At 36.6% G+C, this 13,128-nt stretch overlaps 1 protein-coding gene across 1 annotated transcript in view; it reads left to right on the top strand.

The window, feature by feature from the left end:
- LOC132945027 (uncharacterized) overlaps nucleotides 1-13,128 on the top strand; it is a 73,093-nt gene that overhangs the window by 32,791 nt on the left and 27,174 nt on the right. The window contains exon 5 of the mRNA XM_061014636.1: nucleotides 2,537-5,911. Within this exon, the coding sequence (XP_060870619.1) occupies nucleotides 2,537-5,911 (3,375 nt within the window). The remainder of the gene's footprint in view (nucleotides 1-2,536; nucleotides 5,912-13,128) is intronic.

The raw sequence follows: 13,128 nt of genomic DNA, 5'->3' as shown, positions 1-13,128 counted from the left end.
GTTAGTTGTTCCCATTGATCATTATACGTCTCATTACTTTGACTCTTTATCCAAAGTGCAAGAACAATCAAGCAATATTTACAATGCATACATATATGTAACCATAGCTATAGCTTAAGTATGCAAACCATTCAGAACTGTATTACATAACGTACAAATAAAATATGTAGTTGTCTGGCGCTCCGACCACCGTCTTCAGTTGTATTTTATTAATCATAATTGCATATTATTAATATATATTATGCATTTATGCAAATTAAGTCTTGTATACTACCTATATAGGTATAACGTATATACTAGTTAGGGGCCTACTTGATATTCGATATCTGAACTCTGTAGGTATAACTACAACACAGCATTCTCGTGAATACTGCAGATGCTGTTAAAATAAAATATTATTTAAATAAGTAAAAAAAATATAGTTTTCAAAACTTTTTATTAGTTTTTTAACATCTGTTTTTCAAAATGTGTATACGCATTATTGGTTCCTACCTCTTTTTTAGGAATGCAATATGTTGCCGAAGGGTGTCTATTGTTCTTGGATTTCCGGTCGATAATCGGTGTCATCGGATTTCGTAACTCCACTGAACAACAACAGAAAAATGCGTGTGTGTGGTCTTTGATGCAGTATAGTATGCATAATTTAGTGTGCTTGAAGAGTACTAAGATATGCGCGTAATTACAATCTGGGTCTTGACGACATAATATGTCGAGTTCTATACAAACCGTTATTTTTGATCATTTCAATTCATATAAACGTCGACTGTGGATTGACAAGAATGTAAATTTATACATTATATCAACGATTTGTAATTTTTAAACTTAATTAAAAAATGTGATTGGACGAAATGGATTAATTAAACCGCGCGTGTATACAGAATGTCAACGTCATCGGAAAATTAATTATTCTTAACCCATTGAGTGCAAACAGCTTAAACTAATAATTAGAATTTTTTATGTCTTTAATTAGTTGCACACGTTGTTTATATATTGATTGTAGGTATAACAAGAAAAAAAATAATTGATTTATTACGATTTATTTTTACATAATGACGTGCATTTCATCGATCAGTGAATATTACTCATTTACAAATAATGAATTGTAATATTTCTTTTTACCTTTACTAAAAGCTCTGTAAAATAAAAAATTATTCATTATTCCTGTTATCTACTGTCATACTAATAATCATCATGATGGTTATTTAAGTATATTTCTAAACGATGTTGCACTTCTATATGATAATAATATATACGTGATTTCAAGTGATTTTAAAACTAACTAATGTAGTTTCGTAATTAAATTACAACTCATAAACACGTGACATTTTATCATTTTTAGTAACCGCTGTTATATTTTGGTATAATAATCTGTATTTATTCATGTTTAACTGGTATTTTATTTATTTGAAAAACAATAATTCGTGAAATTTAATTTGCACTATTCAACCAACAGAAAAAATGCTTATATTGTATCAAACCTTCTTTAACAATAAACCACATATTATGAGATTACAGTTTGTTTTTTGCGTTTCATTATTTTGTACTTGGAATAGTTTGTCATTGTGAATCTAAATTTTGATCGCAATTGTTTCGTGTAGTTGATAAAGGCCAACATTTCAAATTTCACAACGATTAGCTATTTTAAGTAACTTTTTTGGCCGAACATCAGCCGCGAGGCATTAAAAACGTAACAATTTCACCCTATGACTTCTTTCACCATTTCACGTTATACGAGTTTTTACATTTAAAAACCGAAAGTCGTTAGATCACGTTTGTTTTTATAGAATCAGCTTAAATATAATTAAAATGCAAGTCTTTCTCATAAACTCATCGATCATTTTTAAAAAGCAATTATCCTTTTCAAAAGAATTATAAAACAAATATAATATTCTGACAAATTAAATTAATTACAAACATTTTGTTTTAAAAGCAAAATGATATTTTTTTATAACACGAATTATGATTATATGAATAATGATCATGTAATTAGTTAAACAATGTAACAATCAACTACCCAATAATAATAACATGTTATTTATTATAAAATTACGCTTCAATAATTTTCTTATTCTGAATTTATTTGTAGGTTTTTATTTAAAATGTAATGTTATACCTCATTTTGGTTTTTGTAGAATAATTGAAGTTTATAAACTATAATATATTTATACCTATTATTACATAAAATGAAACAAGAAAAATATTAATTAGATTTTATTATTATAAACGTATTAATTAACTTTTGGTTCTTAATGACATATTTTATTTTTCTATATTTATTGATTACAAATTAAAATAAATACTTGTACATTCGTGTGATCTCTCTCCTGTATCTCCGAGTAATTTTGAATTTATATAAATACTATTTGGACTTGTACCTGCATACAACTGTATTGCAAGACACAAATAAACCGTAAAAAATATTGGAAATTACATGATAAGAAAAATGAATCCCAATATTGTTTATAACCGATGTTTTGTAAGATTTTCGTTTAAGACTATCGCTGAATAATAAAATATGTTTTTTTTTTATTTTCAGGAGTGACGCCACCGCGAAGTCGGCGTTTTCTCCGCCGAGACCCTTTCCTGCATGAAGACATTCTCGGCGGAAGTCGGAGCAAAGAGGACTATCGGCTAGTCTTCCTGAACGGGGCCGATTGGTCGTCGGACGACGGCGGCTGTGGCCGGCAAACGTCGTCCAGCCTGTCGGCCGATGACGATTGTGACTGGGACTATTTCATGGCCGGCCTGGACGACGACAACGACCAGACTCGACCGCCGGAACAAACGCAGCAGCAACAGCAACAGCAACGACAGTCGGCAGGTGGCGCAGGTACCGGTAACAGCGACCAGTTAACCGGCTGTAGTGGCGGCGGCAGCGGTGGTGGCAGTAAACCGAGCGAGACCGACGCGCGCGCAACAACGACGACCACGTTCGTTCCGGTCGTGTTGCCGTTCCCCGTGTTCGTGCCAGTGCCGATCGTGATACCGCCGGAGCGCGCGCAGTACACGCTAACAACCGCGTTCGCCAACGTTTTAACCGAATATTTCCGCGAACGTGATGCCGTCAGTGGTGCAGAGTTGAGAAATGTGAACGAAAAAAGGGGCGCCGGTGGTGTCGTCGCCGCGGATATGCCGGAACCCCCCGCGGCCGCCGTCGACGAAGGCGGTGGTGCCGTGCTCACCATGTACGCGGCCCGTGCGTCGGCCCTCGACGCAAAATCGTCATCGTCACCGGGCGCATCGTGCGGAGATGACGACCGCGACGGCGAGGTAGGATATTATTCGTCGTCTTCGTCGCCATCTCCGTCGCCGTCCGACGACTCGGACGATTCGGACGCGCAGAACGTCGCCATGTCGTACGACGTCAACGACAGTCCGGACGATGACGACGACGAAGACGAAGACGACGGGTGCAACGTGAAGTTGTCCAGCATTTTGGATTCAGCGGCCGCCGCGGCAGTTAAGTCTGCCGCTGGAAACAGCAGCGCCTCCGACGAGTTTTCCGGTACAGAGTCCATGGAACAGATATCCGTCGACGAATCTTCCGCCGCCGCCGGCCTGAGTGGCAAGTTTACTAGCCTGATAATGATAACACGTGACGACAAACCGGCTGTGAACGTGGTGACCAGTGATACCACAAAAATAATGCCCACGGTCGTCCAAGACGAAGGGTTCAAACTCACACTGGACACGTCCGAGCCGGCTGACGAAAGTGAAGTGAAGGTAGTGACTGGTGGTGACACGTTGTCGGCTGTCATCACGTTGGAAGAAGGTTTGGCCGACGATGATTCTTGGGTGGAAGACTTGGATAGGGACGATTTCAAAATTGAATCTTCCGAAGGCGAAGAAATGTCATTTGAGGAAGAACCTGAGTTCAGGAGATCGGCATTGGACTTTACGTTGCACACCATCGTGGAGGAGAGCTGCGAAGAAAGTGAAGTGGAGTCTGACCGGAATAACCAAACAGAATTGGAAAAGTATTTTTTCTTCGGTCTCTGCGATAAAGATCAAGATAATGGTAGAAATACTGACGGATTTTCTGAAACAAGTTCTATCATAAGCGAAGGATTCGAGTCTTTGGACAGCATCGAGCCACAACCAGTAGCATCGGAAATGGCTGGATCTAGACTGGAACGATATTTTTTAAGCGAGTTTATGGGCTTCGATCGACCAGATTCGGACGGTAGTGTTGGTAGTGACAGTCCAGAACACAGCCCCGAGCAACGGAGAAAAAGATTGGTTAGAGCTAGAGGAACTGGACGGCAACATTCGTCACTAGATAATCTTACAGAATCTGAACAACAGGTAGAGATACAATTGGATTACGAAGACTCATCTACAAGCTCAGATTCGAACGACGAGTCTATATCGTTTGAAAAAAGTGACGGTCAATTTGATACTGTTAAACGAGGCAAAAAAAAGAAGAGATCGGTTGTAACTGCTCCTCCTTTGGAAGCATTGGAAACTGAAGAAAACGTAGAAAATATCAATATTGGAGATGACGTGCTAGATAAAAACCCGGAAACTGCTGAAGTGCCAGAAGAAAAAGTCTTGGTTCCGATAATAGAAAGCGATCAAAAACCAATTGGCACAGAGGGGCTGACCAGAACCGACAGCTTTAATAATTGGAGTTCGGACGAAGAAACAAATCTAATGATGTCTAAAATGAGAGCGTTTTTCAAGACCATGCTGGCAAACCAGCCCAAACCGGAAGTGCCTGGAGAAAAGAGCAAGCCGCCCCAATTGGTAAAATTTGAGTCCGAATTGACCAGATTAATGAAAACCGTGCCGGGAATTAGAGACGAGCAGGTGAAAGAAATCGTCGAATATTTAAGTAGCGAGGACACGTGGAGCGATTCTTACGATTCGTCGGACTACACGAGTTCTGATTTGGAGACCGGGTCAAGGCTACAGGATGAAAACCGGGACACTGCATTCGTCTACCAAAAACTTATGGCTTCGCTGCGGAAGATCGAAGTTCCCAGTTCCGATTCGTCGGCGTCCAGGAACTCGCCACCACTCGTAACCAAAGTCATGCAACACATCGGAAGCCGGCTCGTAGCGCTGATGCACGCAGTTTCCGAAAATCCCGGTACGCCACGGGCGTCAAGATATCACAGAAGATCTCATCACCACCACAAAACGTCGATAATTTCTACTACCACGGAGGAAGAGGACGAGGGCGAAGACGAACAGTTTGATAGCCCAGGTCTGCCCAGGTCCAAGTCACACGACCCGTTGTTAGAAGAGGCTCGGCAAGAGGCCAGCGATAATGAAAGGTTCAGTTGGAGGGGGAGTTTTGAATCGACGCTTATGATGTCGGACTCGCGAACCCGGTTAACGTCTAGTGGCGAGAGTTGCGTGACGCTCGCTGCTAAGAGGCGGTCGGCCGGCGACCTGTTGATAAAGAGTGCTAACAGTAGCCGGGAACAGTTGGACCGTGTGCGATCGTGTGGCAGCATCGGTGGCAGTGTCGAGGACCGAATCTGGAGGAACGGTCGAAGACGGGGCAGCGTACCCGATAGCGGTGACTCGGGTGGCGACAGCGACGACGGCGTGGTAGCCACTGGTCCCAAGTCGACCACGTTACCCAGGAGTCTGCAGCAGCAGGCCATCGCATCGTCATCAAATACAAACTCGCTACCTCGGCTGCCTACCACCGCCGCAGCCGCACCAGCTCCGTCCCCAAGTCCGCTGACTGGTATATACAAGGCGCACAGCGTACACCAGTTCAACGTAAAGTCGGCCAGGTACAGGCCACCAGGATACAAAAATGTGGCTTCACCGCCACGTAGGGAATATAACCGCAGGAGGATCGCGCAGCATCCGGGACAACAGCAATCTGCGTCGACGTCTCCATCCCCGTCATCGTCGTCAACGGCCAACTACAATTTCCAATCGCCGCCGACCGGTAAGTCCCTCATAATATATTATACTAACTGCATCGTTTAATAAATTGTTCCGACCTCTTAGTATTGACATAATTTAGTTTCCTCCTCGAATGTCTTATAATTAAAACACATAGTACAATTTTTACTATACGGTTTGTTATCACATGACTCGCTTTAATTTCTGTTGGGACTTAGTTGGGACCCAGAATGTATTTTATGCCCTAGTTTCGCCTATGCATCAATATGAGTCGGGATCGTATACAACTCGTAGGCAATCGTCGTGAGAATTAGCATTTTTATTCGCGCGCACAGTAGTATCAAGTATGTATAGGTAGTTACAATACTATACTACGTTAATTCGATGTTGCGACCGAAGCACTCACAACTCGTTTCGTCACAGTTTAGAGAGCACATCTGCACACTTCAGGACGTGCGGACGTGACCTCATCGCCGTCGTTTGACCGAAACATGGTAATAGTCTGTTGCACGGCCGGTAGAAGATAAATATACAGTATAAGAAGAAAAAAAATAGGTATAGGTAGGTAGGTACATTATGGACTGTGGGCTCGGGGTTCTTGCGGCGGCGGTCAATTACGGTACTAGAGGTACAGATGGAATGTGTACGTCCTTTCAGTCTAGCGCGTTCGCGTTTAACCACAATGAAATAACGACCACAGCCACTGAGCCAAAGGGATACCTCTGCTGTCTAGTAAATTGTGTGCAAAATAAACGTAAAAGATGTTCACGACGCCTCAGATGTCAAAGATAATACGAGACACGACCGATATAATTATAGAAAAAAATAATATCAACAATTATAATAAGTACAATAGTACAATATATAGTTTACCATGGAATTAGTTTTAAAAATATTTATTTAAATGATGCTATTACTTGTATTCGATTTATACTTTTTAATTCATAAGTAACCAGCATATTTGTGCTGATTGATTATAACTTATATTTTAAAATATAAAAATTAATTAGATATAAGTATCCATTATATATTTTTCATAAATTACAAGTAAACTAAATGAAAAGTGCCTATAATTTTGTTGTAGAATGTTGAATTGGGTGGTTAAATTGTGGCTAATGTCAAACATAAAATATCTTTTTCGATTATTTCAATGATACTATTTTTCAACGCATTTTCAGACGTGTAACTTACGACGTGACAGCGCATTATTGTCTCTACTCTCTGTAAGTACCGAACGCATTCGTTTTCGTCGGTATTTTTTCCCCCAAACACAATCCTCCTTAACACTGAATTTGTATTTACTCGGGACCAGAATTTCTGGTATTGTAGAACACCGTATTATCGTCCAGCGTGAATAGGGATAATCTGTAAGTGGGGCGTACATTTCTAAGTGACATAAACCAAATGTTTACTTGTTATCTACATACCATTGCTGGTACGACGGAAATATGGAAATTATTTAAAATATTTATACGAGTTGTATTATATATTTATATATGTTATATTCATTTTTATTCGTTTGAAAAATATATCCACTTACTCCTGTCGCTCCCACGCGTTTTAAATAATTAAATCGTAATCCGCAAAACTATATTTTATACATCTGTGCAGGACACTATTTAAAAAAAAATCGATTTCATGTTGGGAAATTGACATTATTATAACGGGTAAAATACAACGTGTACATATACCTACCACCAATATCGTAAAAACCCGCTTAAACAGTGAATTTTCAATCTAGTTTATTCGTTTTCACAAACTAAGTAGACATTTACGACCTACGCGATCGTTTCTCGTATGCGGAGCACACCGGTGGACCATAATATTAATGAATGGAATGTTTCGACTAGGTAGCGTTTATAGTATAAATATATCATTGCACACGTGTGAATTTTAGAACTCTGTCGGTTAATTATAGTTCTTCACCTTTCATAAAAATTAATATATTACAATCAATTCTTTTCTTCTATCGAATAACAACGCGAATTCTCTGTATTATATTATTTAACGAACCTGTTTAAAAAAAGACACGGAACACTGAAGTTATCGAATACTTACTGACTAGCTTTTATTATTTGAACCTCTGAAAGAATAAAATTACTACGTTCATTGTCTTCGGACCTATGTTGAAAACATGGCCTTAGACGTTTTTACACAAAACTACATTATTATAATATCATGGTATTCAGTATTCGGAAAATTCCGATCTCGACGAACATCGTGTCTGGAAAACTCTGCAAATTAGCATCAATATCGATAATATTATCATATAACTATATACATATAGTGGCTGGTGTTATTTAAAATAATGCTACTACCATACAAAATACTCGGATAATATTCAAACACTCTATTTATAGAATACGATTGACGAATGAGAATAATTTTCAAATTTTTTTTATCCAAGTACGAATTTATTTAATTTTTGCATTAAATGTTCCGCATTTTTTTTTTTAATGCACGGTGTGGTGGTAACTGCGATATCGTTTTCTGAGACATCACTGTTATTTTTTAGTCATACAGTCGTTAAATATTATAACGCAAGACGAAATAATTTTTCAAACAATTGGTAAAAATTATTATTATCTGTTTGTATACCTATATAGTGACTTGTCTGTTAAATCGTGACTTTCCATCGATTACTGCAACGACGCGGCGGTCTCCTCGTAGGTATATTTTATACTTCCGCAGTACCTATCGATACTCTCAGTGGGAAGGCATAGCTGGTAATTCATTGTCAAAGCGCATTTCAACATGTCCATTGGATTATTACTATACTGCAGCGACTTATCATTATTACCTACCTATCATGCGAATAGGACCCGCGAGTTCGCACTTGTATAGATTCGCTCTCTGCTGTTACATTATAATATTATTTTAGTATTATCTGCAGCAGTATTCTGTATAGGTATATCTTTAAATATATTTATTGAATATTGACGTTTTTCATTTTTTACCCGTCAAACGTTTCGAACATCAACGAGACACCGTAAACATATTACGTCGCCGATGATGTTGCCAGGTGCTTGTGAGTGTTTCGTGTACAAGCAATAAGTCATCAGTTGCGTGTGGGTGTGTATGTGCGTACGCCAGGTGTAAATACACTCACGCGCGAGTGCTGCCCTTTTTTTGTTTGTTTCGTTATGACATCATTTTTGTTATTATTTTTCCGTGAGGCTTCCCTATTGTAGTTATAGTTATGGTGACCCCGTTCGACTTATATTTATATACTCATATATATAATAATATAACCTATTACTTAATGAAAATCCATTAATAATATAATATATATATAAGTATAGTCTGACAAAACAAAAAAAACAAAATACAAAGGGTCTTTTATAAAAGACTATTATTACTATATATATTATATGTGCGAGTGATATTAAAAAATATCAACGAGTGTTTTATACAAAAAAACCTAACCTACGTTTCTTTAAGTATATATTAGTATATTACCCATGGTGAATTTCCACCGTAATATTTTGCATAAGTAGGTACTGATCAAATTAAAGCTTATGCATTTTCATAGTTCTAATTTTCATAGTTCTATCAATAGTTATATGATATTATATGATACTTATATTTGCATTATGTACTAACTATTTTTTTCGGTTCATATTTTATGCATATTTATATAACAATAAACTAATTCAAAAAAATATCCATCGGTATATTAAAAAAAAAATTTTATTTTATAATAGCATAAGCACACACATAATGTGAGTATATGTGTGTGAAGTTGTTCTGTAGTCGAGGTCCATAAATAATGTTTAATAACGTTTCAAAATTCAAATAACTCTAAAGCGTTGTAAAATATTATATGTATAATAAAAAAAAAAATAATCAGTTTAAAACTTTTGTAAATTCGTTTTCATAATATTATAATAGTAGGTATCTATAATAATTATTAAATATGATACAAAATCGAATCAAACATAACAAGTGTTTGAATTTTTACCTGCAGATAAATGCAAAATTTATTTAAAATTTAATTGTATGCTATAGGTAATATATAATATATCATACAAGGCGTCATTGTACGTTTTTCTGAATTGGGTCATAGACTAATAGCCATAGGATACGAAATTTCTCAATATTATCAAACTCAAACTTAGGTTGATATTAAAGAGGTCTGCGTTCATATTTTCTCGAGTCAAAATCTATTTAATAATAATATTATGAGTGGGCATTTATTGAGGATAAACGTATATTGCACACGTTGTTCGACAAACGAGTTTAATTTCAACACTTTCGTTTGACGGCGGAAAACCAATTAACGATTAATTTACGTATTTATTTATTTTTGTATTTTCTAATTCAACAACATATTAATATGGACAATCAATATATAATAATATTCACGCTTATTGCCTATTCACGCCTATTCGATCATAACACATTAGCACTCAAACTATATTTCGTAGTTATCGTTTGGTTAATTAAAACCCGATGGTCGTAATTAAAATGTTACGAACCAATGTTTTCCTGATTGTCGCGTGTTGTTTACTGTGTACCTAGGTACTTCACACATTGGTATTCGTCATCGACCGAAGTTTTAAATTTTCAAAAAAACACAAAACTCTGCTTCGACGTGTCTTACGTGTTATATATCGTATCTAATTTCTGTGTTTTATATATTATTAGAACATTTCTCTTTAATCCATTTTTACATTAAAATACGAATCATATAATATGACTCCGTGCACTTCGTTTTCCGTTAAAAATTCCAAAATTATATATAGGTACTTTTAGAAATTAATTTTATAAATATTTTAAAACAATTCATTTTAATAATACCGCAGTAAGCTGAATAAAAACAAATTAAGGACAACTTATCGAGATGACGACCATCCTATATTTTAAGTTGGACCAAATCACACGTATTGCATGAGCATTATCTTATCGAAATCAGTTAAGTAGGTAGTTTTGGACTGCATTGCACGTGAAATCGTTGTATCCGTGATTTTTATACAGATATAGATGGGTAGATAGATATAGATAGATGTTTAATATGTAATTAAATATATACGTATAACGTCATTCTATTTGCCACAGTCATTCGACGACATAAAAACAAATTGTTTTTACGCGCCATAATATCAAATACATTTTAGCACAGTTTTAGCGCCATCGATCACAGAATTTCGTGGAATTTCACGCGACTTAGAACATACGGTAACTGCACGACGCTCAAATGTATTAATTGCTGGTACTGAAGAAATAGGCATGACAATTGTTGAGCTTGACTATTCCAATTTAACGTGTATAAGTGACAAATTGTTTTAACACGCCATAATATCAAATACATTTTAGCACAGTTTTAGCGCCCTCGATTACAGAATTTCGTGGAATTTCACGCGACTTAGAACATATACGGTAACTGCACGACGCTCAAATGTATTAATTGCTGGTACTGAAGAAATAGGCATGGCAATATACGCGTTAATAATTCGATCAAACCAATATCGAAAAGATCTCAAAAAAAAATCATCAGTTAGCAATAGATAAATAAAAAAAATCTACCTATAGTATCACATCACATCACACCATAGATCAAGTGGAAAATAATAAACCTAATGGGTGTCATAACAAAGTCTAAAATCTAGTAGACCAATGTAGGTATACGATCAGCCGTCTCTGTAGGTTTTCACGGGAACAATACTGCAGGAGCAAGAGACCGGATGATTTAAGACACCGTGACACTTCCATAATTTACCACTTGATTATGTCTCGGCGACTTGTAACGTTATAACACTGTAAACGCGCATGGTCAGTGACTTGAAAAAGAACAAACAGACGGCGTACGTCGTACAATATATAATAATAATTATAATAGAATAGTCTTGTTTACGAATTGTTTTCTGTTAATAAAAGAAAAAAAATCACAAAAGAATGGCGTTGTAGAGTGGAAGAGGATGACACTAAACTATGTAGATATATTATAATATTTTGTATACTATTTCTGTGAAAATTCGTTTTACATATCTGTGTAAGCATATTTTTCGACTCTCTGTTTCGCGTTGAATCACACAAACGAGGCAAATCCTGTAGTCATATTTTTATATAATATTATGTATACGTTGTTCGTCGAGACACGTTATCTATATACAGTCTCCAGTTCACGTTTAACTACTGCAGCAGATGAAAACTGAAGACATTTGTTTTTTTACACTTGATGATAGTGCATGCGTATTATAGTAATGACAGAAACACCGGTATAATATTTTCGTACTGTGGTAGGTACGTTAACTCAATATTACATGTTCGTTTGTTTTATTATTATCTATATCGCTGTTTCGTGTCAACAACGACTTGAACGACTACTGTTTATAGTTTTTAAAATATACGAGCCACGCTCGTATATATCAGTTTTAAATATTATATCGTCTGCAGTACACATTTGAGCGTGTTTCAATCGGAAATGTCGCAATTTTACCGAAATTGTCTAACAATATTATGTGTGTGTTCTTCAAGGTCTTGTCAGTCGTATTTTTTCGCAAATCACGTGTGTGTTATGGCGAAAATGACCGATCCGTCGTCGTTCGAGTAGGAAACCGTTGATTAAATTTATATTATTAAGTAGGTATATTATAGCCGTCCGAGGATAGTCCAGCTGCGAGTAAATATCTGCAATTAACATAATAATATAAGATGTTGATTCTCTAATAATTATTATTGGGTAAATAATTCAGGCGAATCGAGTATACAGAGATGATAGGTGCTGAAACTATTCGCTCAGCCGTTATGTATGTCGTACAGTGTTTTTTTTTTTACTAAGTAGTTATATACAGTTTGAACCAGTCTATTAAATAGTATATAGGTATGTATCGGAGGAAATATGATACCTTCGGATACATCTTACGCTTACAATTTCACGAACACACAATTCTACGTCCATCATAATATCGTCAAATGTATCTGTTTTTTTTTTTACATTATAATATAAGAAAACTATATCGTGTGGCCAATAATGATGCGATGCAGATATTTTAATGACTATGACAGTACGACAATCAATATAATAATATCGTCTCGCCTTTACTACACGACAAATCGGATAATCGTTGCAGTCGGCGAAATAACACGAGACATGCGCACTGCGTGTATGTAGGTTGTGTGACGATAATAACTCATTTCTTCCCACTTGTACCTTGAATTAATTGACGTCTAACGAATCTTCAATTCATGTATTATATTATTACGATGTGGTCGATTTGAATGTATACCACTAACGAATTTACTCGGCGATACATATTA

Source organism: Metopolophium dirhodum, chromosome 5, assembly GCF_019925205.1.
Source record: "Metopolophium dirhodum isolate CAU chromosome 5, ASM1992520v1, whole genome shotgun sequence".
NCBI classification, from domain to species: Eukaryota; Metazoa; Arthropoda; class Insecta; order Hemiptera; family Aphididae; genus Metopolophium; species Metopolophium dirhodum.
This window is presented reverse-complemented; position numbering and strand designations above follow the sequence as displayed.